This window comes from Motacilla alba, chromosome 1 (genome assembly GCF_015832195.1).
Source record: "Motacilla alba alba isolate MOTALB_02 chromosome 1, Motacilla_alba_V1.0_pri, whole genome shotgun sequence".
Classification (NCBI taxonomy): Eukaryota; Metazoa; Chordata; class Aves; order Passeriformes; family Motacillidae; genus Motacilla; species Motacilla alba.
The window spans coordinates 562,693-584,265 of NC_052016.1; the positions used below are offsets into that span (position 1 = coordinate 562,693).

At 51.2% G+C, this 21,573-nt stretch overlaps 2 protein-coding genes across 7 annotated transcripts; both read right to left on the reverse strand.

The window, feature by feature from the left end:
• Window positions 1-346: 346 nt before the first annotated feature.
• TMEM50B (transmembrane protein 50B) lies at window positions 347-10,613 on the reverse strand. 2 transcript variants are annotated; one of them, XM_038143981.1, is made up of 7 exons: window positions 10,530-10,613; window positions 5,046-5,343; window positions 4,251-4,363; window positions 3,628-3,695; window positions 2,865-2,957; window positions 2,378-2,435; window positions 347-1,015 (listed from the first exon to the last, which is right to left on the reverse strand). In XM_038143981.1, the coding sequence occupies exons 2-7, from the start codon at window positions 5,142-5,144 to the stop codon at window positions 970-972; spliced, it is 477 nt and encodes a 158-aa protein (XP_037999909.1). In that variant the 5' UTR covers window positions 5,145-5,343; window positions 10,530-10,613; the 3' UTR covers window positions 347-969. The 2 variants fall into 2 exon arrangements, with proteins under 2 accessions (XP_037999909.1, XP_037999918.1); XM_038143990.1 differs by lacking the exon at window positions 10,530-10,613 and adding an exon at window positions 7,288-7,544.
• Window positions 10,614-13,244: 2,631 nt separating this feature from the next.
• DNAJC28 (DnaJ heat shock protein family (Hsp40) member C28) lies at window positions 13,245-16,956 on the reverse strand. Of its 5 annotated transcripts, none has more exons than XM_038143347.1 (3): window positions 16,800-16,956; window positions 15,828-15,977; window positions 13,245-15,223 (listed from the first exon to the last, which is right to left on the reverse strand). In XM_038143347.1, the coding sequence occupies exon 3, from the start codon at window positions 15,171-15,173 to the stop codon at window positions 14,076-14,078; it is 1,098 nt and encodes a 365-aa protein (XP_037999275.1). In that variant the 5' UTR covers window positions 15,174-15,223; window positions 15,828-15,977; window positions 16,800-16,956; the 3' UTR covers window positions 13,245-14,075. The 5 variants fall into 5 exon arrangements, with proteins under 5 accessions (XP_037999275.1, XP_037999519.1, XP_037999608.1 ...); XM_038143591.1 differs by having other exon boundaries at window positions 15,825-15,977; XM_038143680.1 differs by having other exon boundaries at window positions 15,780-15,977.
• Between the last annotated feature and the right edge of the window lie 4,617 nt (window positions 16,957-21,573).

Below are 21,573 nucleotides of genomic sequence, written 5' to 3' on the forward strand. Positions count from 1 at the left end.
TCAAACATCCTCAGCCTCACTTTCTGTTTCACTCCCTGAGATGAAACTGGAGTTCAGCAATTCGTTAATGGAAACAGCCACAAAATGGAAGAGGTAAACAGATTTTAACTGGGGCAAGAGCAGCCCTGAAACTGGGTGTGAGTCACTCCCAGGATTTACTGAAATTTGAAATTATTACGAGGTGAGTAATAAATCCATCCATACCCCAGTTCCTTTTAGGCAGAGAGGGAACAGGTCAGGAAAGCTCATTCATCAGCAAACAGCTTCCCCTGGAGACAGTGACACCTGCATGAGTAGCAAGACGTTGCTCTGACTCCTTCATTCTTCATAGCAAGTACAACTGGCGTCAGTTTGTTGGAGTTTTTTTATTCTAATATCAGGAAATACATTAAATACCAACTGGTATCTCTTACACTGAGCAGCATGAAATTAATTCCAAGGACTGTGGTGCCAGCAAATGTCCTTTGTGCCAGAGCCATCTCAAGGAATACTTTGCTTTGCCATGCACAACCCGCTGAGTGTAGGGACTTGCTTCAAAACCCATAACCTTTTACCAAAAGAAGAAAAAAAAAATCTACTTTATTTTTACCTGAACAATAATAGAAAATGTTTAAAATCAGCTCTTATCCCAGCAGGGCCCTGCTCTGGGATGGGCTCTGTCCTGTTTGCTCACTAACTGCTCACGCGTGGAGCTGAGGAGGAGAAGCTGCAGGGAGGGCAGGGATCTGGAGCAGAAAGCCTGGAGCTGGAGCAGGAGAGCCTGGCAGGCTGCCCTTCCCTTTGAAAGCACAGATCCTGTCCTATGTACAAATTCAAATTCACCAGAGCGTCCTGGCACGGGAGCAGCTCCGGACAGAGCCTGGGATCGTCTCAGTTCCACCAGGCTGGGAAGCAAACCAAGGACAAAGGGCTGTGAATTATCTACAGACAAGAACCACGTGGCAGCTATGGACCAAGCCGGCAGGGAGCTCAGCCCCACAGCTCTTCTGTCCTCCCAAACTTGTAGATCAGGGTGCTGAGGGGAAAAAAAAGAAAAGAAATTAAAAATCAGACCACACGTAGGGTAATTTTAACAGTATCCTTAAATCTTACCCTGTGCCAACCAACAACCCAGCCATGAACTTTTAGTCAGGATTTGGGTTTGGTGTTTATATTTGGTTTCCTGTGCATGGCTGAACTGTGGGAGCCAGCTGAAGCTCAAACACCCACTTTCACAGCCCTTCTGAAGGAAAAGCCTGGGATTTATCAAATTCAGGAGTCCAGAGCAGCAAGTCTCACTCTGGCCCTGTGAGTCAGCTCAGCGTGACAGGATGTGCTGGGATAAAACCTAAACAATTCCATTTTTGTGAACAAATCAGAAAGAATATTCAGCCTGTGGCAGAGAATCAGATCCCAAATGCCACATGCTGAGGCTGTCCCATGCCTGGCAGTGTCCCAGGCCAGGTTGGGCAGGGTTTGGAGCCACCTGGGATAGGGGAAGGTGTCCCTGCCCAGGTGGGACAGGATGGGATTTAAGGTCCCTTCCAACCCAAACCTTCTGGGATTCTAAACAAGACTCAAAACTTCAGGCACAAATCTGCCCTCAGCAGTTTCCCTTCTCAGTCCCAGAGGGGATTTGGAGCTGCTGTCCTGCAGGAATATCCCTCATTTCCCAGAGCCCATCCACCCAGGTCACTGCAAAGCATCTGCTGTGGGGCTGCAAGGAAAAGGATCAGCCAGGAATTGAAAGAAGAAAGGAGGTGAGGTGAAACTTTCAGTGACTCATCTAGGAATTGACACTATTTAACACTTTCAGTGCCTTTTATCGACAAAACCTGTGGATTGCAAAATGCATTCCACAGCTAAGAGGAGTTACGAGAGACTCCAAATCGATCTTCAACTCTTACACGATAGATTTGATACCATTATTTGAAATAAATCCAGTGTGCTGTTACAAAACACACCAGCATGCTCTCACAAAAATTAATTCTCAGTCTTTATAACTGCAAGCTCAGCCCAGGAAGGGAAATACAGGGAATGTCAGAGACCTGAGCCATTGGTGTGAAATAGTCTGGAGAAGGGGAGTGGAACCCCCCAGCTGGCTCTGCTGGGAGGGGAGCCAAGGGACTGTAGGACACAGGTGAGAGACTGACATTTTCCAAAGAGAACTCTGTGCATCCCTGGCCACCCACATCCCAGAGCTGCACACCCAGGGGCAGCAGAGACAGCTGGAGCGACAGCAGTGCGAGGGAGCAAAGAGCCTGGCATGGCAAACCCAGCCTTGCTTCTCAGCTCTGCAGCACAGCGAGTAGAAAACAGAGCTGCTTTTCCAGGAGCATCAGTGGATGGAAGCAGGAAAGACCCCTTGGAAAGAGAGGAATTTGCCCAGGTAACTTACCTGAAAAATATTAATGCATTCTGGAAAAACACTGCTAATCCAGGGTACACATTAGTGTCTGCAGAGGAGGAACAGAGGAAACACTCAGTTCTTTAGCTCTGGAAGGTGGATTTAACAGGATATTCCAGCTGCTGGCAGCTGGGTTTAACAGGATATTCCAGGCACTGGGAGCTGGGTTTAACAGGATATTCCAGCTGCTGGCAGCTGGGTTTAACAGGATATTCCAGCTGCTGGGAGCTGGGTTTAACAGGATATTCCAGGCACTGGGAGCTGGGTTTAACAGGATATTCCAGGCACTGGCAGCTGGGTTTAACAGGATATTCCAGGCACTGGGAGCTGGGTTTAACAGGATACTCCCGTGCCAATCTCAGACCAAAACCTGGATGCTGTGGCTGGGATTTCCCAGAGACCACAGGCTTCCATCCCTGTGGATTTCCTGCCAAAGCTGGAAAAGCACTTTCCCAGAGGAGCAAAGAGCCCAACTTACTCTGTGTAACGTATGCTCCAAAGAGAATCCACATGGAAGCAATGAGGGAGCCAAACATCAACATGAAGCCGATGAAGAGCCAGATCCGAGCCCCTGCAGGGAGAGAGAAATGTGGATTTTTATCCACAGGGAAAGGCAATCCAGCTGCTCCTCTGGGAGGATGGAACACACGGCCTCACGAAAGGCACAAATGGAAAGGGGTAAACCCAAGGATCAAGGACAAAATCCACCTGCTCAGTCACTGGGAAGGAAAAGATTTTCCTGTGCTAAGGTTCTCTGGAGCTGGAGGGTGAATGGCACACAAAAAAACACCACAGGCCACTTCAAACGGCAGCAAATCCCTCCAAATTTACAAATCCCGTGGAAAAGGCTGCTGGGATCCACGTGGGAAACGGAAAGGGAATTATGAATGGAAGCAGGGAGGACAGCAGGTCCAGGGACACCCACAGCAGTGACACAGGGGAAATAGAAATGTTTCCCTTGGGAATGGCTGCTCCACAGCCACCCCCAGGCAGGAACTGATTTCTCCCAGCTGCTCTCCAGGATTTGCAGGGAAAGTTTAGGAAGCCAAGACATCCAAAAGCTGAATTTCACCAAGTTCCCTTTCTACCAAAGGCTGCGCTTATCTCCAAGGGTTAACTCTGTAAAGAAACTAATTCACAGGAGCTCTCTCCTACTCCTTATCTCCTGATTACTTCTTTCACCACCACTTGGAAAAAACTCCAGCAGGTAAATGACAGCAGGATTTGTAGGGTGAATTTACCTGTTCTTCCTAAGCATCCATCACTGTAGCTGTCTCCTCTCACCTGTGCATTCGATACAGCATTTATCCTGGGGACAAAAAAGGAGAAGCACTTTAGATTACAGAAAATCAATGTAGAGCTCTTAGTAAAACCCCAGCTTATTTTTTTTTTTTTAAAGTTGTGACAAATTCTGGGAAAATTCCCTGGCATTCTGTGTAGTCACAAATCCCAAGTCACCCCTTTTTCTTGCCAATCCTGAATGATTCAACAAAAGTTGTTACTTTTATTTACATCTCCACAACAAAAGCCAGGCTATTGTTACCCCTCCCGTTTGAGGAATTTTTTGGGCAAGGAGCAGCTGTAAAAATTGTAAAAACTGAGGGAAATGCAGTCAATTGTTTGATACTGAGGTGAGTATTGCATTCTCCATCCCTGGCAGTGCCAGGGCCAGGCTGGACACTGGGGCTGGAGCAGCCTGGCACAGGGGAAGGTGTCCCTGCCATGGCAGGGGTGGCACTGGGTGGGCTGTGAGGTCCCTCCCAACCCAAACCATTCCCTGGATCTGTGATTTATCCATGCTGGGCACACTGTCAGTAAATCCTGGGTAGGTTCTGGTGGTTCTGTGATGAGTCCCGGCACTCACATGAAGAAGGCCAGCGTGGAGAAGACCCCGCAGGTGTGGAAGGCGTGGTTCAGCTGCTCCGGCTTGGGATAGACCACGGCAGCGTCGATCATGATCCACCAGCCTGTGAAAAACTGGCACAGACACAGGGGCTGAGCCCAGGGGGCACGGGACAGCCAGGGAAACCAGGCCAGGGGGCTGGACAGCACTGCCTGGAGTGGCTTCCAACAAGCACCAATTCTTCTGGACAGTGATTTATGGGCAATGCCTGCACAAATGCCAACGTCGCTGTTCTCAGGGGAGTGCTTGGGGATCAGCCACACTTTCTGCTCACATTAAGGAGTGGGGTACGGATAAATTTATGCCCAGAGCAGCTGTGGCTGCCCCTGGATCCCTGGAAATGTCCAAGGCCAGGTTGGACACTAGGGCTTGGAGCAGCCTGGCACAGTGGAAGGTGTCCCTGCCCATGGATGGGCTTTCAGGTCCCTCCCAACCCAAACCCTTCTGGGATTCTATGAAATTCCCTGGGCAATTTCTGTGAAATTCCCTGTTCCTTGTTCCCCTTAAGATCAAGAATCCAGACACACATGAGATGGGGATGGTGCAGAACAGAGCAGTTCTAACAGACCCAATTGTGCAGAGATCCACGGGGAGAAGGGAGAGCAGGAATGGCTCACGATCAGCGACGTCACAGGACTTGTGACAACGCTGCTGACAACCCCACAGCGACCCCCGGAAGGAACAGGCTGGATTTGGGGAAGCTAAGAGGGAGGACTGGCAGGAGCTGAGGCACAAGTGTGACTGACTGTGGCTCACCAGCACCCCGGCCACGATGGAGGCGACGGCGTTGCGGCGCTCGCTCCAGTCGATGCACTCGCACTCCGGCCAGCGGAAATTGTCCAGGAACCCTGCCATGGCCACGGCTCACAGCGCCCTGGGCAGGGCCCACACTGCCCTGGGCACGGCCCACGCTGCCCTGGGCACTTCTCACAGTACCCTGGGCACGGCTGTGCTGCCCTGGGCACGGCTCACAGCGGCCTGGGCACGGCTGTCGCTGCCCCGCTGTGCCAGCACTCTCTCCCGGACTCTTCCATCAACAGCTGCTCCTGAGTGCCTGAAACACAGCCAAGGGGAGGTCAGTTCTGGTGGCTCCAGTTTGAGCTTTCCTGTTTCCCAGACTCTGCACTGCTTTACTCTGGGAAACCCAGGGCATCGGGAATGTTTCCCTGCCTGCTCTGGGGTGCCCTGACCCCCAGGGCAGCACTGACTCTGACCCTCATCCATGGACAAAGCTTCCCAGACTTCAAGACAGACTGGAATCCACAAAAGTGTGAGTTGGATTACAGAGAGCAGTGCAGGTGTATGATTGGGTGAGAAATTTAGATTTTGGGATGTTTAGGATGTTGTGGGTGGCAGCAGGATGGAGGGCACAGGGTGTGGTGCTGGGTTTCTTCTTCATGCTTCTTCTTCCTTCTCCATGGGTTTGGGTGGCATTTTGGAATTGGGCAGAACAGTCTGCACTGGGGCTCTGTGGGATCAGTTCTTGGGTTAAAAGGGAAAATAATCCAGGTGTCAGATCTTAACTGGATAGTTTAGTCTTAAAAGACCTTGGAACAAGAGTTTGTTGGCCATTTTGTGCCTTCTAGTGAAAAGCTGCCAAACTCACAGTAGTGAGACTTCTACTAATAAGAAATAATAAACACCTGAGTCTGAACATGAATTACTGCCTCAGTGCCTTCAGTCCAGACCCAGAGACACCAACAACTGGACCCCCACACTAGTGTGTGACTCTGAACTCCACATAAAGTGTCAGCAAGTTCTCCTCCCAGCTCAGTCACACAAAACAATCCTTTTCCAACCCAGAACCAAGGACACCGCTGCAGCTTCAGCCCCAGAAAGAGTGGAAACAGTGAATTGAGGAGAGCAAACTGGGAGGATGGGACTGCCTCACCAAGAGATGTAACTGCACAATTAACCCCAAGATGGAAATGGACCAGAACTTACAAAAGTGTGAAAACTCGTGACTCTGAGTCCACCTTGGCTGGAGCATGGCTGGGCTCCTGTGCTGCCCAAGGTGCACCCTTTAAAGGCACCCTTTAAAGGCCTTTTAATAAATCCCTGCTTTATCCCTTTAACTCTGCCCAGCCCCTGCTCCAGGCAGATTCTCAGGATCAACCAGGAACATCTCCAGATGTTGGACAACTCTCGTGAGTTACGGTCTGGGGGTTTTTACAGAATTCAGGTTTTTATACAGAACCTTCCAGGGGAATTTGCCCCAGATTGCTTCAAAGCCATCCCAACCCAAACCATTGCATGACAAACTCTACTGATGCTGCACTGAGCTATGTTCACAAAACAACCTCCCTTAGACAGAACCACAAAAGAACATCACCACACGAGCCAAAGCTCACGGCAGAACTTGGTCCTTAAGCCACGCCAAGGAGTCTCAAGTAAACCCCAATATTTCCAGTCCCCAATCTAACAGATGATATGATTTAGAATCTAACAGATGATATGATTTAGAATCTAACAGATGATATGATTTAGTGCCTTTTTAGCACAGAGAAAAAGAGCCCAACTCAGCAAATCTAACCCTGGTTCTGAGGCTAAAGAAGGTCTTGCTGCACATGGAAAAGGTCACAGGGAACCTTAAATATGGGAAGAGGAAAGCAAGGTTAATTAACTGACTCACAGCTGCTCTCAGCACCATTCTAATTTGCTTTAGTATTGTCAACTGCTGCATTTCCCAACCTGCCAAAATTCATTTCCAGCCATTTGGTAGAGGCTAACAAAAATGTCCTTCACAACTGTGGGACAGCACAGACTGATGGAGGACATTTTCAGGTTAATAACAGCAGTGAGGAGAAGTGGAATAAAAAACAATCCATAAACAGTTTGTCTACACTACAAACACAGGTCACCTCCTGGAACACGATCCAAAACACTGCCCTCCAGAAACCCACACTTGTGATGCCCCTTCAGATTCCAGAGTTGTTTTAATTTGTGCAGCATCTGGGCTCAGCCATCTGGTTATTCTCCTCAGTAATTCTCCTCTCACCTTTCCCTGGTGCTGGTCAGATCCCTGCTCATCCCACAGCTTCCACAGGGAATTGCTGTGCTCCTGCAGAATTCCAGGATCATCAGGGTGGGAAAAGCCTTCGAGATCATCCAGTCCCACCCAGCACCACCCCTGAAATGTGTCCCCAGGGGCCACACCCAGACTCCTCCTGAACACTCCCTGAGACAGGGACTGCAAAGCTCCCTGGGCAGCCCCTGCCAAGGCCTAAGCACCCTTTCCATGGGCAAATTCCTGCTGCTGGCCAAGCTGAGCCTGCCCTGGCCCAGCCTGAGGCCGTTCCCTCTGCTCCTGTCCCTGTTCCCTGGCAGCACAGGGAACCCCCCGGCTGTCCCCTCCTGGCAGGGACTTGTGCAGAGCCACAAGGGCCCCCCTGAGCCTCCTTTGCTCCAGGCTCAGCCCCTTCCCAGCTCCCTCAGGAATTCCCCAGCCCCTTCCCAACTCCCTCAGGAATTCCCCAGCCCCTTCCCAGCTCCCTCAGCTGAATTACAACTGCTCCTGAGGCCCTTCCTCATTTTCCACTCTTAAATGGCTCCATTCTCTCTGTTCCTCTTCAGAGCTGTGTCTGTCCCTGTCCTGCAGCAATTCCTGCTTTCCCCTCCCACCCACGCTGGAGCTCTCACAGCTCCTGCTGCTGCCCCACTGTGGAGCTCAGCGGCCTTTCCTGGGAGTGGCTGCAGGGAAACAGGGAATTATGGACTGGCTTGGGTTGGGAGGGACCTTAAAACCACCCAGTGCCACCCCTGCCATGGCAGGGACACCTTCCCCTGTGCCTGGCTGCTCCAGCCCCAGTGTCCAGCCTGGCCTTGGCACTGCCAGGGATCCAGGGGCAGCCCCAGCTGCTCTGGCACAAGGACAGCCCAAAAGGAGTGGGCAACTCCTCCCAAGGTGTTCAAGAAATCCAGCTAAAATATCCTGGATTGAATGTGGCAGAGAAAAGGAATGCACGGATACAGGGGAGAGGAGAGATCAGCCAAGGGAGCTCAGCAGAACATCCCTGTGAGATGAAAGGGCCATGAAGGAAGCCAGAGAGGCAGAGGTGTCCTGGGCTGGGGAAGAAGAAGTAGGAAAGGGATTGGGATTGTGCCCCTGTGCCCCTCAGGTGATTCCCCCCCTGCAGAGCTGCCCCAGCCCTGGGCCCAGCCCTGGGAGGAGCTGGAGCTGCTGCAGAGAGCCCAGAGGAGGCTCCAGGATGAGCAGAGGGCTGGAGCAGCTCTGCTGGCAGCAAAGGCTGGCACAGCTGGCATTGTTCAGCTGCACAGGAGAAGCTTTGGGCTGAGCTCAGGGTGGCCTTGCAGGGCCTGCAGGAGCCCCAGGAAACCTGGAGAGAGACAATTCCCAGGACATGCAGGGACAGCACACAGGGAATGGCTGCCAGGGCCAGAGGGCAGGGCTGGATGGGATCTTGGCAATGAGGAATTGTTCCCTGGCAGGGTGGGCAGGGGCTGGGATGGAATTCCATCCCTGGATCCCTGGCAGTGCCCCAGGCCAGGCTGGACACTGGGGCTGGAGCAGCCTGGGGCAGGGGAAGGTGTCCCTGCCATGGCTTTCAGGTCCCTCCCTGCCCAAACATTCCATGACCCATAATTCTCCATAATTCCTTAGAAAAAGCAGAAGAACACAATAAACTGCAATTAAAATCCCAGCCCCACAGCAAAGCTGAGGTTCCACGGGCAGCACAAGAGTCAGGCTGAGGTTTGTCCCCAGCAGGATTAGCAGGGACACAGGGACAGCTGCCAGCCCAGGGGCCTGCCTGCACACACCCCTCTGCAGGAGCAGATGCCTCCAGCTGGAATTTCCCACCTGGATAAAGGTGCAGGACTCACTCTCTGCTTTAAACTCTCCCAGCCTCACAGCTCCCAGGCAGGAAACAGGTTCAGCCCTCGCCATTCCTGCCCTTCAACGCCCTTCCCACCAGCAGCCTCCTCCCCTCTCCCAAGGGCAGGCAGGAACATTCCTCAGCAAACACAACCACATCTGCGGGAACAAACTGGAGACTCTGGAGCAGAGCTGGAGCTGTAAAAACCACCCCTGGCAGCGTGGAGAGCAAACCCACCGCTCTGCTCTGCACACAGAAAACACAGCGGCAGCCCCGCGCTTTCACCTGAAATCGGCTTTTCTCCCCCCAAAGGAGCTGATTTCACCTGAGCAAAACACTGAGAGCACTCGCAAGGAAATCCGAAAAGTCTGCAGGAAAAGAATGCCTAAATGTGGAATATCACTGGGTTGGTAAAGAACAGAACTGCCTGTTGGCAAAGGGAGGAAAAGACGGAAGGAGAAGGGGAAGAAACTTTAAGGCATGAAGGATATTCAAGTTTTCCTTGATGCACCTTCCACAGGGAACTCATCAGAATATCCTTTAGGTCACACATTTCCCCACATGCACAGAGGATGAAAAGCATATCAGGGGCTTAATGAACGTTTCTGTAACACCTCCTCTCACTTTCCCACCTATTTCAGTGATTTCCAGCACTTTCACTTTCAGTTCTCCCTATTCCACAGCACTGGGCTCTGCTGATTTTTAAGCATTACAGAAAGACAAGAGCAAAGAAAGGAAGTTTGAAGTTAATTTACACAAAAACAAGGCTGTGTGGCAAGCTTATTAAAAAGCGACATTAATTATATTCCCATTCCTTACAGAAGTGCCCAGGCCAGGCTGGGCACCGAGGAGCAGCCTGGCACAGGGGAAGCTGTCCCTGCCATGGCAGGGGTGGCACTGGGTGGCATTAAAGTCCCTCCAAGCCCAACCCAACCCGATCCACGGTTTATCCCTTTCACGGCAACGTGCTGCTCGGCCCCAAGGCTGTACCGCTGCTAAAGTCTGAGCACTCGAGGAGGGAGGGGATGAAACCCCTCCGCATTTCGCAACCCTCCGCGGGCGGCTCTGCCTCAAGCACTCCGAGCGCACCGCGCTGGCGCCGGGCCGTGACGGGGCACGGCGAGCCCCGAGCCCGCAGCTCACAGCGGTTCGCTGTACATTGTTATTTACACAAATCGAGGCCTTTTCTCCTTTAACTTCCCCCACAGACCCCGCGGAGCGGCGGCGCCGCGTCCTCAGGGCCGGACAATCCGGGACGCGCCGGTGTCCCAGGGGAGCGGCGCGGGGGTCCCTCCCGGTGCGGGTGCCGCTGTCTCTCGCGCTCCCCATCCCGCTCCCTGTCCCTGTCCCGGTCCCTGTCCCGGTGCCGGTGCCGCCCGGCCCGGCCCGGCGCGGCCGCACGTACCCGCTCCGGGCGAGACGCTTCCGCCTGAGGGCACCGAGCCCCCTGACTGACGCGCCCTCTGGCCAATCAGAACCGAGCGCTGCGCGTCGGCCGGGGGCCGGGTGAGGACGGAGCGGCGTGATTGGTCAATGCGGCGCCACGTTCGGTAAGCCCCGCCCTTTCCCGCTCGGGCGGGGCGGGAAGAGGCGGGGCCAGCGCTCTCCCGCCTTTCCCCAGGCCACGCCCCCTCCCCCTCACGGCCCCTCCCGCCATGGCCGCCCCTCAGAGAATGGCAAGGTTGGAAGAGACCTTCAAGATCATCGAGTCCAGCCTGTTCCCTGACACCACAGCTCTGAAAAGTGCATAATACATGGCTCTACGCAGATATTTACAATATGTATTATGTTGCATTGATTAGTAGGGCTGTAGTAACATTTTAACAGTATGGTAAATGTAGTTTGTAGTCAAAAGGTAACTTTTGTAGTTAAAATAGGAACTATGTATGTGGGATTTTTTTTTTTTAAGAAAGGAATGAGGTACTCGCACCAGACAGCAGCCACAGGACACCGAAATCTTTCAGAGAAAGAGAATTTATTGCTCTTGTATCAGAAGAAACGAACTTCTTCCTGCCTCGCTCAGCCCTGGAGATGCTGTCAGGATTCAGAAGAAGCTGCCCAGCCAGAATCCTTTGTTGGAATGGAATTTATGCCTCATGTATGAGGTGTATGAATATGCAACAGGCTGTTTTTTTTAAGGGTTAATCCTCTGTTAACGTGGGTCCTTTTTCGGGCTTATTTTGCCCAGAAAAGGCATCTGGACCGTCCGTAACTCTTTTTGTATTGTTGTAAACTCAATTGTTCATATTTTTATTGCTCTAATGATATTGCTATTTTTAGAACCATTTAATTATCGTTAAACTTTTAAAATCTTAAAAACAAGTGATTGGCGTTTTTCACCTCAACTGCACCCTGGCAGCCAGTGCCACATCCAGGCTGTGTTCAACACACCCAGGGATGGGGACTGCACCACCTCCCCGGGCAGAACATTCCAGAGCTTTATCCCCTTTCTGGGAAAGCTTTTCCCTGCTGTGCAGCCTGTATTTTCCTTCGGTGCAGCTGGAGGCTGTGTGCTCTGGCTGTGTTTTCTCTGGAGACAGAGACCCTCACAGCCCCCTCAGGCCCCAGGGCACTTCCCCTCGGGAACAGCACAGTATCGTCATTCCCATGTTGGAACAGATAATGTTCACCCCTAAATGCTCTTAAACCTCACTCCGGTGTCTGGTTTAATGAAGCTAAGCAGAATTAATAAACGTGGATAAATTCTAATTCATGGGATCAGGCACGGAGTGGCCTGGTTTGGAAGGACAAGCAGTGTGGGGGTAACAAACACGTCAATAAACGCATTGTGGAACACAGCCCATCTAAAACAGCAAAACATGTAAATGCCAAAAGACAGATGTTGAATAAAAGCCCTGGGCAAAGAAAAGAACTGGATCCAAGTCAGCCTTTTGAAGATTAGAGGGCACATCTCACAGACCTGGACTTGAAAGAATCAGATTGTGCTCAAAGTCCTCTCTGCTTCCTTTTTGAACCTTAACTGACAGGTACACGCTGTGCTCCATCAAGCCCAGAGACACCACACGCCCTGCTCCCTCACAATAAAGATTCATCTCTTATATATTTCTTCTACAAGATGCCCTGCTCTTGCTTCTCCTTTATTCCTCCTCCTCAGAGCCTTCTCTGTATCTCCACCTTCATCCCGAGATGTTACTGCTCCGAAACAGAGGAATCCTCAGCAGGACTCAACATCTACAGTGCCTAGAGAAGGGAAGAATTTCTTCTCAATAATTTAAATCCCTCTCTCAGTTTCAAGCCATTCCCACTTGTCCTGTTGGGCAAGAAACAGGTTCCTCGCCCTGAGGAAAACTGATACCTCAAATATTGTGTCTTCATAATATATAAAATTATACACACATTAATATAAATAATATAATAAAATTAGATACCTATACAATCTTTCTCTTCAAATTAGGATGTCCCTTAAGCCTTTCAAGCCACAAGGCACGTGGTCATTACACCAACAAATAGGAAGTTCTGGGAATAAGCAACGTGGTTTTGGAAACGGGGTCAGCAATGACTGCACCCTTTTTCACAGTCACAAAACATTTATCAAATTCAAATTCACAACCCAGTGCCAGCCAGAAGAATTCCTTCCGAAGACCATTCTCTCCTGGATTTTCCGTGTGCAGTAGCTGATATTCCTAAGTATTGACTAAACACTGCTCTTAAGAGCAACAAAATTACAGACAAGCCCTGGAACACTGAACTCTGAACACCTGGGGAACATTGAAGTGGAAATTACTTTTTCCATCGTCACTGTAAATGTTGCAGAAGTGGATTTCTGTGCCTGGCAGGTTTTGATGGTGCCAGTGCAAGGCTGATTTAAAGTGCCTGGCTCAGGTCACACCTGCCCCGTTTAAACCCGAGTGGTTTTAATGGGAACACAAAAATCCCTCAGTCTGCTGATTCACCCTTCATGGCACCTCTGGTACTGCAAGTGCTGATCCTTCTTTGTGGGCCAAAGTGGGTCCCATTTCCTGCAGACTGGTTTCTATTTTCCCTCGAGCCGTGAGCTGGATTTGCTCCTGAAACCTCCCGCTGGATTTGTCTGAACAGCAATTCTGATCCCATTCCTGCAGATCCTAACGCGAAACAAAATGTGAGTACTACGTCAAAGGACCTTCAGAAAAGTATCTTTAATTGACAGTTTTCATTACAAACAAGAATAAATTATGGAAATAAACATTCATACACACAGCCGGAACACAGCCTGCCCGTGGCAGGGGGTGCTCACCAATAAATAAATTTCCAAGACCTCTTTCCGTGTTAAAGACGCAAAAATGGACTTGTGCACGTGTACATTCCAAGCCAAGACATCCAGAACCCTCCCTTCACAGCCACTGAATTTAACCTTGAAGAGGTTAAAACATGCAGAGAAACTGCCAAAAATTCATGAGTTGTAAGTACTGAAACAAGAGAGCAAAGGTCAAACAGGGCCCAGCAAGACGTTTGCCTCCACTTTAGTGTGTTTTTCTTATGCCTCCCTTTCCCCTTTGAAGTGAGAAGAGCCTGTAAAAGTGATTACTGTGCTGAAGTGAAGCATTAATTTGCATTTCAGCAGAAGGAGAATGGCCTGCGAGAGAAGAACTGATTTGTTGCTGCTGTGGTTTAAGCCAGCCAGCAGCTGCTCAGCGTTTGTGCCAGCCCTGCCCAGCAATAAAAACACCCTGGAATGGTCAGCACTGCCTCCAGCCCAAACCCAACACGCAGCCCCAGACTAACGATGAGAAAAAGTAACTCTACCACAACCCAAACTGGCGCATTTCATTTAATAATGTTTAAAAACAACTCAATTATTTATAACGCAAATGCTCATCACACAACCAAATTTCCTTCAAGTAGGGTAACGGCGTGGATTTGACATTTTCAGCGAACCTGAAATTTCTCTAGTGCTATATTTCATTAATAAAGTGCATTCAAAACCTTGACAAGAGGAATTAGCGTGAAATTATTTCGGTGCAAGTTTTAACCACTTCAAGAGAGAAGACTTCCACCCAAACCTTTTGCTCTCTTCCCCCCCGTTTTCCTTCCTGTCTGAATCAGAAACCTTTTCCACGACAGCCTCGTAAGTCTTTCGCGCTCGCAGGATTTCCTTGTCGGTGCTGAAATGCACCATCTGCCTGCTCAGGATGGGCACCACCAGGTTGAAGTTGTCAACTCTCTTGTTCAACTTCCTGATGTCTTCCGCGAACTGCTCGCAAATCCGACCCCACTGCTTCTGCTCCGACAGCGTCATGGGCTCCCCCAGCTTCCTCCTGGAGGCCACGATGCTCTTCCTCAGGCGCTCGATGGTCTCCCGGATCTCCTTCTGCAGCAGGATCCACTCGGGCTGGTAGCCGTTGTCGATGAGGATCCTGTTCAGGTTGTGGGTCATGGGGTCGATGTGGGGGCTGTGCGAGAACTTCTGCAGAGGCTTCCCTTTGCCGCTGAGGTTGTCGAAGTCTCCCTTGGCCATGGATTCCTGGATGAGGTCCTCCACCAGCCGCTCCACGGCCTGAGTGATCTTCACCTTCTTGCTCTGCCGCACGTCCTGGGCCCTGCTGAGGTCGCTGCCGGCGTAGCGGCTCTCCAGCCGCTGCTGCCGGTACTCCAGCACCTGCTCGGTGGCGCGGTCCACGCGGAACTGCATGTACTGCTTCTCCCGCTGGCTCGGCGTGCCGATGCCCACGCCCTCGAAGCTCAGGTAGTGCCTGTGCTGCAGGGACTTGGATTTGAACTGGTCTTCCTCCTCCTCGCCAGGGTCCGATTTCTGTTTGGCCGCCAGGTCGCTGAGCACGACCCTGTAGGCCTCCTCCACCTTTATGAAGGCCTTGGAATCGGCCATGCCGGAGCTGCTGTCCGGGTGGTATTTTTTGGCAAGGTTGTGATAGGAGTTTCGGACGTCGTCGAGGGAGCAGTCTTCCTCCAGCTCCAGGATTTTGTAAGAGTCCTTGACATCGTTTTTGGGTTTGTAACCCGACAACATCCTGCAGAGGAACGGCTTCAGCTTCCTTGGAATCATGGCTCCCCGTCCCAGGACACAGTGTCCCATGTTGGTGCTCAGCATGACACAAAGCCACTGGGGATTTCTTCAGGTGCAGCTACATTATAAAGAACCTACAGACACATTTGGACAAAAACCATGTTAAAGATCCTTTTTTTTAAAGAACTTCCAGGGCATAAGTCTTATATTCGGCCTGATGTATTAAAGAAATCCCTACTAAAATTAACAGCTCTTTTTTTTTCTTTTACAGACTAATATTGAAATCACAGAATCCCACAACAGTTTGGGTTGGAAAAAACCCACCCAGTGCCACCCCTGCCATGGCAGGGACACCTTCCCCTGTGCCAGGCTGCTCCAGCCCCAGTGTCCAGCCTGGCCTTGGGCACTGCCAGGGATCCAGGGGCAGCCCCAGCTGCTCTGGGAATTCCATCCCAGCCCCTGCCCACCCTGCCAGGGAACAATTCCTCATTCCCAATACCCCATCTAACCCTGCCCTCCCTAAGCTTAAAGTCATTAATTTACATTTCTAATTAATTAGTACTGAAGTAGTAGTATTACAATGTAAACGAAAATTAATTCACAATTTACTTTTTTCCTGGTTTGTTTTGCACTGCTTGGTGCTGAGCAGTAACTGCTGAAACAAATCCCTCCCTTCTCCTCCGTACCTACATTCAGCAACAGCTCAATTGCCTATTCCCTTGGATCAAGACCTACAACCTGGTACGTTGGCAAAGGAGGTCATCACAGCACATTACTGGTATTTCACAGCATCATCTGGATCAGCATCAGGTTATAGATTCACTAGGTCAGCCTTTGTATCCCAGCAGTGGCCACCCTCCTTCGCTGGTGCCAGGCAGGGGAATAAACCTGGAATTCAGAACAGATCGATAGCAGTCAGTGTGTCACTCTGTCAGCAATTCCAGTGATCCTGGGTTATCTGGGGACACAGCCAGGGCACCTCAGCAAGTGACAGAGTCAGTCCTTATGTAAAACCAAAGTAGAAGTATATAACACTAACTGGACACACCAGTTACACATCAGCCAGCTCCTCTTTATTCATGGAAATCCTTAGGGAAATGCTGGATCAGTGGAGCTAAAGGCACAGAAGGCAACACCTCCTTTGCTCACTCCATCTCCAAAAAAAAAAAAAACTAGGTCAAATCAACTCCTCAAGGTTAATCAAAGAATAAGCAGCATTTATGTCTTCTGCACAAACCAAACTGCCCTTCTGCCCTAACCCAGAGAAGGAAAAGGACAAGCACTTGGGACTGCATCAGTCCTTAATGTTTTCAGCTGGCTCTGATCAGCCAGCTTGTGATAACGGAGCTCACCAACACCTTTTATTTATGACCCAGTGATTTCATTCTACCAGATAAGATAACTACTAATTTTCATACAGCCATAAAACCCCATGTAACTACTACTTAAAGAGAACGACCAATAAACACACTTTTAAAATTCAATTATTGCTCCGAAAGTGACTTTCTCATAACCCGGTAGCCCCGATTTCAACAAACCTGTTCTTAAGAACCATATACAGAACCCGGCTGGGAAAGGATGGTTAATTCCCCGGCAGCGTGAACCGAGCGATCCCCTTTGGGAAGGGGGCACGGATCGGGCCCCCCAGGAGCCGGCCCCGGTCCCGCCCTCGCTGCTGCCCAGGGTCCCGCACCCGCAGCCCCGGCTCACCTGGTGCCGCCGGGCGGCCCCGCGGGAACGGGCCGGTAACGGCCCCAGGAAGAGGAGGGACCGCAGGAAGAGGAGGGACGGGCCGCGGCTGTGACCCCGCGCTCAAGGACAGACAGACGGGAAGGGAGGAAAGGGGACGGGGCGGGAGGGTGGTGGAATGGGGAGTGGGGGAGATGGGGAGAAGGGCGGGAGGAGGGAGAGAGGGGAAAGAGTGGAGAGGGAAGGGAGCAGGGTGGGAGAGGGTCCCGCTTGTCTCCGCTCTCCGCCAGGGGGCGCCCGAGCGGCGCCGCAGCCGTGAGGGGATGGAGCCGTGAGGGGAGATGTGCCATGGTAGGACTGGAGATGTGCCACGGTGGGACTGTGAGGAGATGTGCCATGGTGAGACTGTGAGGAGAGATGTGCCATGGTGGGACTGTGAGAGGAGATGTGCCATGGTGGGACTGTGAGGAGATGTGCCATGGTGGGACTGTGAGGGGAGATGTGCCATGGTGGGACTGTGAGGAGATGTGCCATGGTGGGACTGTGGGGAGATGTGCCATGGTGGGACTGTGAGGAGATGTGCCATGGTGGGACTGTGGGGAGATGTGCCATGGTGGGACTGTGAGGAGATGTGCCATGGTGGGACTGTGGGGAGATGTGCCATGGTGGGACTGTGAGGAGATGTGCCATGGTAGGACTGTGAGATGTGTCATGGTGGGACTGTGAGGAGATGTGCCATGGTGAGACTGTGAGGAGAGATGTGCCATGGTGGGACTGTGAGAGGAGATGTGCCATGGTGGGACTGTGAGAGGAGATTGCCACGGTGGGGCTGTGGGGAGATGTGTCACTGTGGAGCTGTGAGATATGCCATGGTGGGGCTGTGAGGGGATGTGCCATGGTGGGACTGTGAGGAGATGTGCCATGGTAGGACTGGAGATGTGCCATGGTGGGACTGTGAGGAGATGTGCCATGGTGGGACAGTGAGGGGAGATGTGCCATGGTGGGACTGTGGGGAGATGTGCCACGGTAGGACTGTGAGGAGATGTGCCATGGTGGGACTGTGAGAGGAGATGTGCCATGGTGGGACTGTGAGAGGAGATGTGCCATGGTGGGACTGTGAGGGGAGATGTGCCATGGTGGGACTGTGAGGAGATGTGCCACGGTGGGACTGTGAGATGTGCCATGGTGGGACAGTGAGGGGAGATTGCCACGGTGGGGCTGTGGGGAGATGTGCCACGGTGGAGCTGTGAGATGTGCCATGGTGGGACTGTGAGGGGATGTGCCATGGTGGGGCTGTGCTCGGTCATCACGGCTCAGGTGGGCTGGGGAGCTCTGCATCGAGGCAGCAGGGAGTGGGAGGAAAGACAAACCTCTCCTGTTTAAGGCTGCACTCTGTGATTGAAGTGCTTGCTGTGAGAGCAGTGAGGACATGTCTCACCTCTGCCAAGCTGAACAATTTGCTGCAGAGAGAGGGCTGGTACCCAGCAGTTCCTGGTCCAGAATGAAAACTCTTCATCCCATTGCAGCTCAACAGCCCACAGTTTTCCTTCCTGTGTGTGAGCCCAGGGGCTGACAGAAGTCAGGCTGGTCTGCACGTAGAGCTGCCCTGTTCATTTTTCTAAGAGGAAAATGTTTCATGGGTTAGGGTTAGGGTTAGGGGTGACATCCCATCAGCTGGAACAATGCTGGAGCCAGGAGTGATGATCTCTTTTCCCCTTTCTTTCCTTGTCTTTCTTTCTTTCTGTCTGTCCCTTTTTAACTCATCTTTTCCCTTCTCTCTGCCCTTTCACCCTTCCCCTTTATCACAAACCCACTGCCATGTGTTTTTATTGTGGTCAGGGATTAATGTAGCAGTTGTGTAGTAATAAGTCAAATTAACAAAATATTAATACATAGATGAAAATAGTCATAAGTGTTTAATAAAAGTTTTTGATTATTTTGTGGATGCTTCGGCTTTTATTGTTGCTTTTTTCCTTGAGCTGTTACGATTCTTGGGTGCTTCCTTCCCCTTAAGGGTGGGCGATCACAGGACGTTAATAAAAAATGCTGCCTTTTCCAATTGTGCTTGTCTGTGCCTGGTCCACCTTGAGAGCAAGGCAGGTGCTGGCAGCATAGATAGTCATGGAATATTCTGGAATATCCTGAGTGGGAATAAAGCCCCAGGGATGCCCCAGTGCCACCCCTGCCCTGCCCAGAGCCCAGCAAGCCCAGCCTGGGCACCCCTGGCAGCGCTGGCCAAAGGCTCCTGGAGCTCTGGCAGCCTTGGGGCCGTGCCCATTGCCTGGGCAGCCTGGGCAGTGCCAGCAGCCTCTGGGGAAGAGCCTTGCCCTAAAACCCACCCTAAATCTCTCCAGGCCCAGCTCAGCTGATCCCTGGGTGCTGTCCCTGTGCCAGGAGCAGAGATCGGAGCTTGAAGGAAGAGCGACTCATCTGCAGATTTCCTGACTCCATCTCCCTCTTGTCCAGCACTTCTCAGAAATGTGACAGCACACAGGTAAACTTTAAAGGTAATTCTTGCATCATTTGCATTTATTCTTGCATCATTCCCTTGCACAAGCCCAGCCCCAGCTGCGTCTGACTTTGCACAGCCCCACACCAGCTGTGCCACCACAGCTGGAAGCAGGCCTCACGCAGGGGGGCACAGTTTAGGGACTCTTGTTTAGTTATACCTGGTCTGTAAATAGAATTGTTTAACCAGGAGTGACTGAGGAAACATTCACAGCAACTGAAGTCAGTTAGAATTGCATTATGAGAAACAGTGCTGCCTGATGCACACCTGTAACAAATGCCTTGGAAACCAGAAGGAGCCATCTTCACAGTACAGATATTTCCCTGAGGAATAGTTAAATGTGCTGTAAATGAACAATACAAATTAATTGCAATTTCTTGAAAGAAAGGGTAATTTTATCTTCTATTGCCAGACAATTTTTTATAATTGTTATAATTGTTATAATTGTTATAATTGTTATAATTTATAATTAGAATCCTTCATAATTTTTAGGCTCATACAAATTCTACAGACAGTAGAATTTTACTCTGGTTTTTCTTAAAAGAGAAAAAGAAAAGGAAATGAATCCATACCATTTGTTTGACAAAAAGCAAAATATGCACTAAAAAGCCAAGGGGAGATGAGGAGGGGGCAGCATCTCTCAGAGGGTGGGCAGCCCTGGCACAGGGTGCCCAGAGCAGCTGGGGCTGCCCCTGGATCCCTGGCAGTGCCCCAGGCCAGGCTGGACACTGGGGCTGGAGCAGCCTGGCACAGGGGACATGTCCCTGCCATGGCAGGGGTGGCACTGGGTGGGATTTTCCGGGGACGGTGACACTTGGGCAGCTTTACAGGCAGCCGAGGAATTGACCCATGTCACAGCAGAGCCTTTGACAACGCCATCAAGTAATGAGGGCCATTTAACAGACTCTCACTGCAGTTCTTTATTTTTTTAATGAGATCCTAAATATATCCTACATACAGAAAAATAATTTCCTGAGGACACTCCTTCTTTTAAAATATTTAAATGAACAAACAAAACCAGGTGCCTTTAAACGCTTTTCTGAGAGATTCACTTGTGATTTGACAATGGCAACAGAGCTGTGGTTTGTGCTGTATGTACAATAATCACATCTGTATCTACAAGCATGTTCTGAACTCTGGATACAGCAATGTGCACGAAACACAGGAGAGGAGAGGCTGAACAAAGCAAGGGCAGACATGGAATGCAAGCACGGGGCAAACCCTCAAAGCAATTTCTCCTGGTTCCCAGCTTCTCCCTGTTTCAAGGGCTTTGACTGCTGGATTTGAATGAACTGAGATCTCACTGTGGCAAGCAGAGCAGTCTGGAACCAGGCACTGCTGCTGGAGTCAGAGTCCGGAGTTGTCACATCTCAGTTTTGAGAATGCACGTAAGAAAAAACTCCATCACCCACAATGTTTCCCACCCCAGTCCTCCTCACACGTAACGAAAAGTGACCGAATTATTTTTAAAGGGTAAAAGAATTGTAAAATGAGCATTGAAAAAGTGCCCTCATAAAAACTCACATTGAGAAATTACTGAATAACTAAGTGCATCTAGAAAAAAACCTGCTGCAGTCACTCAGCTATTTGGCTCAGTGTCAGCTCAGAGCCGGGCTCTGTCTCCCAGGTGCCCCAGTCCCTTGCCCAGCTCTGAGCAGCCTCTCCCGGCTTTCCAGCCTGGCTTTCCAGCAGCTCTGCCCCAGGCAGGCTCTCAGCATTTCTGAGCCAAGGCCAGCCTGGGGGTGGTTGTATTTTACAGCACTTCCAAGCGTGTGGCATTGGCAGGGAGCTTTGCAGTGCCCATCCCTGCAGGTGTCCCCTGCAGGTGGCACTGAGTGCTCTGGGCTGGGGACAAGGTGGCCGTGGGGCACAGCTGGCACTGCCTGGGCTGGCAGGGCTGTGCCAGCACCAGGGATTTGGGGACTGTGTGGCTCCAGGAAGCACAGTTCTGTCTGGTGTGCCACCGAGCTCCAAGGGCAGCAAGGCTGTCACCAGGGCATGGACACAGCCTGTCCTCCGTGCACAGGGACAGCATGAGCTTCCCCTTTAGCACTGGAAGATGATGAGGGATCCATTGGATCTCTGTGAGCGAAACTCCAGCCTGTCCTCATCGTTTGAGTAACCCCTGCTGGCACTGGCAGTGCTGGGCACCCAGGGGCAGTGGGACATCCCAAGCCGTGGGACTGGGAAGGTGCTCGTGCTCGTTCTGTCACAGGTCCTCAAAATGGGGCAATCCTACAGGCCGCTACAGCACTCCCCTGGCAGTGCCCAGGGCTGGATGGGGCT

Bases quoted from the DNA above. Each gene is read 5' to 3' on its own strand.
- TMEM50B (XM_038143981.1), bottom strand. From the start codon at position 5,144: ATGGCAGGGTTCCTGGACAATTTCCGCTGGCCGGAGTGCGAGTGCATC. The intron at 2,436-2,864 runs GTAAGTTGGGCT...CCTCCTCTGCAG, and splicing joins TGGAGCATACGTTACACAGA to ACACTAATGTGTACCCTGGA. The intron at 1,016-2,377 runs GTAAGTTACCTG...TTTTCCCCTCAG, and splicing joins AATGCATTAATATTTTTCAG to CACCCTGATCTACAAGTTTG.
- DNAJC28 (XM_038143347.1), bottom strand. From the start codon at position 15,173: ATGCTGAGCACCAACATGGGACACTGTGTCCTGGGACGGGGAGCCATG.